Source organism: Sinocyclocheilus rhinocerous, unplaced genomic scaffold (assembly GCF_001515625.1).
Source record: "Sinocyclocheilus rhinocerous isolate Xijiao unplaced genomic scaffold, SAMN03320098_v1.1 scaffold164, whole genome shotgun sequence".
Taxonomy (NCBI): Eukaryota; Metazoa; Chordata; class Actinopteri; order Cypriniformes; family Cyprinidae; genus Sinocyclocheilus; species Sinocyclocheilus rhinocerous.
In genome coordinates this window covers 159,390-160,840 of record NW_015629499.1, presented here as the reverse complement: position 1 = coordinate 160,840, position 1,451 = coordinate 159,390, and the positions used below count along the sequence as shown (strand labels likewise).

At 34.6% G+C, this 1,451-nt stretch overlaps 1 protein-coding gene across 1 annotated transcript in view; it reads right to left on the bottom strand.

Annotated features, from left to right (window-relative positions):
• Window positions 1-1,451, bottom strand: part of LOC107738920 (zinc transporter 5-like) — a 17,371-nt gene that overhangs the window by 9,260 nt on the left and 6,660 nt on the right. Inside the window, exons 10-11 of the mRNA XM_016550844.1 lie at window positions 961-1,169; window positions 534-691 (exon numbers count right to left, since the gene is read on the bottom strand). Of these exons, the coding sequence (XP_016406330.1) occupies window positions 534-691; window positions 961-1,169 (367 nt within the window). The remainder of the gene's footprint in view (window positions 1-533; window positions 692-960; window positions 1,170-1,451) is intronic.

Here is a 1,451-nt window from a genome sequence, read left to right as displayed (position 1 = left end):
CTTTTATCCAAAGCAACTAACAAATGAGGACAATAGAAGCAATCAAAACCAACAAAAGAGCAATAATATGCAAGTGCTATATTAGTATATTATTATAGTGTTATATTTCAATTTCACAAAGAAATGTACAGTATTTTGTCTAAGCAATAATAAAAGGACACATTTAATTTATAATTTGTCTTAAATCTAATTTTGTAAAAAAAAAATCATGAATCGAATCGAAAAATCAAAATCATGAATTGAATCGAATCGTGAGTTGAGTGAATCGTTACATCCCTACCTATGTTTTAAAATTAGTTCAGCTCACACAAAAGTCACTTTCAAACCAAGCAGCTTTCTGTCTTGAAATCTGTAAATCGTAGATTCCTATTTGAATGACAGGATTTTGTCTGAATTTTTTACAGAGCAATAGTTCATGTGGTTGCACCTTTGAGTATTTTTATCGTCCACAAAACAAAATCATTAGACTGTTACAAGTGTATTACAAAATAAGTGCTACTATGGAATTTTTCTTCAAATTAGCACAACCTTACCCATAGGAATATATCCTGGTTGCTTTCCATCTGGTCATGAGGGCAGCAAACAATCCCAGAACCAAAGCCGAGCAGTCAAACAGCATGTGGAAGCCATCAGATATCAGACCCAGACTGTTGGTCCACACACCGTAGAAAAGCTCCACAAATGTGAAGGCCTGAACCAAGATTAACACGACTGTTAATATATTGTTAAAATAGATCATTAATTAAAATCTAGGTAAGTTAAAGCGGATAGACAGTCTCATACATTTCAATGCCACAATGCTATGTAGACTAAAACATTTGAATCATACAATAATGTCCTATAAATATGTCTTGTTTTAAAGAAATAAAAAAAATTGTAAGCTATCAACATTAAAGGACTTAAATTGAGTGTCTCCTACACTTATTGACCAAAGTCGAATTTAAACATGAGCTAACATACCAGGTTGAGACATAGAAAGTAGAAGATCTGCCGTGAATCATATTCCTCCAGGATCTGTTTGAGCGATTCTTTGATGAAGCGAGGCAGAGACTGGGATGTGTGCTGGAGCGCATCTCCCATGAAGTTGTACAGAGGAGTACCTTCAGGGGAATAACCCACCAATGTTCCCTTCTGACCCTTTGAAGATGGAGCTGACAGAATGCTATCAGCTGAAAATATCAAATGGTTCATTCAGTTAGGAAAAAGTACTGTGAGAATACAGTAAATGTAAATGGTTTAAAGGGATAGTTCACCCAAAAATGAAAATTCTGTCATTAATTACTCACCCTCGTGTCGTTCTAAACCCGTAAGACCTCCGTTCATCTTCGGAACACAAATTAAAGGGGTCATATGACGGTGCTAATAAAGAACATTATTTTGTGTATTTGGTGTAATGAAATGTATTTATGCGGTTTAAGGTTCAAAAAACACATTATTTTCCACATACTGTA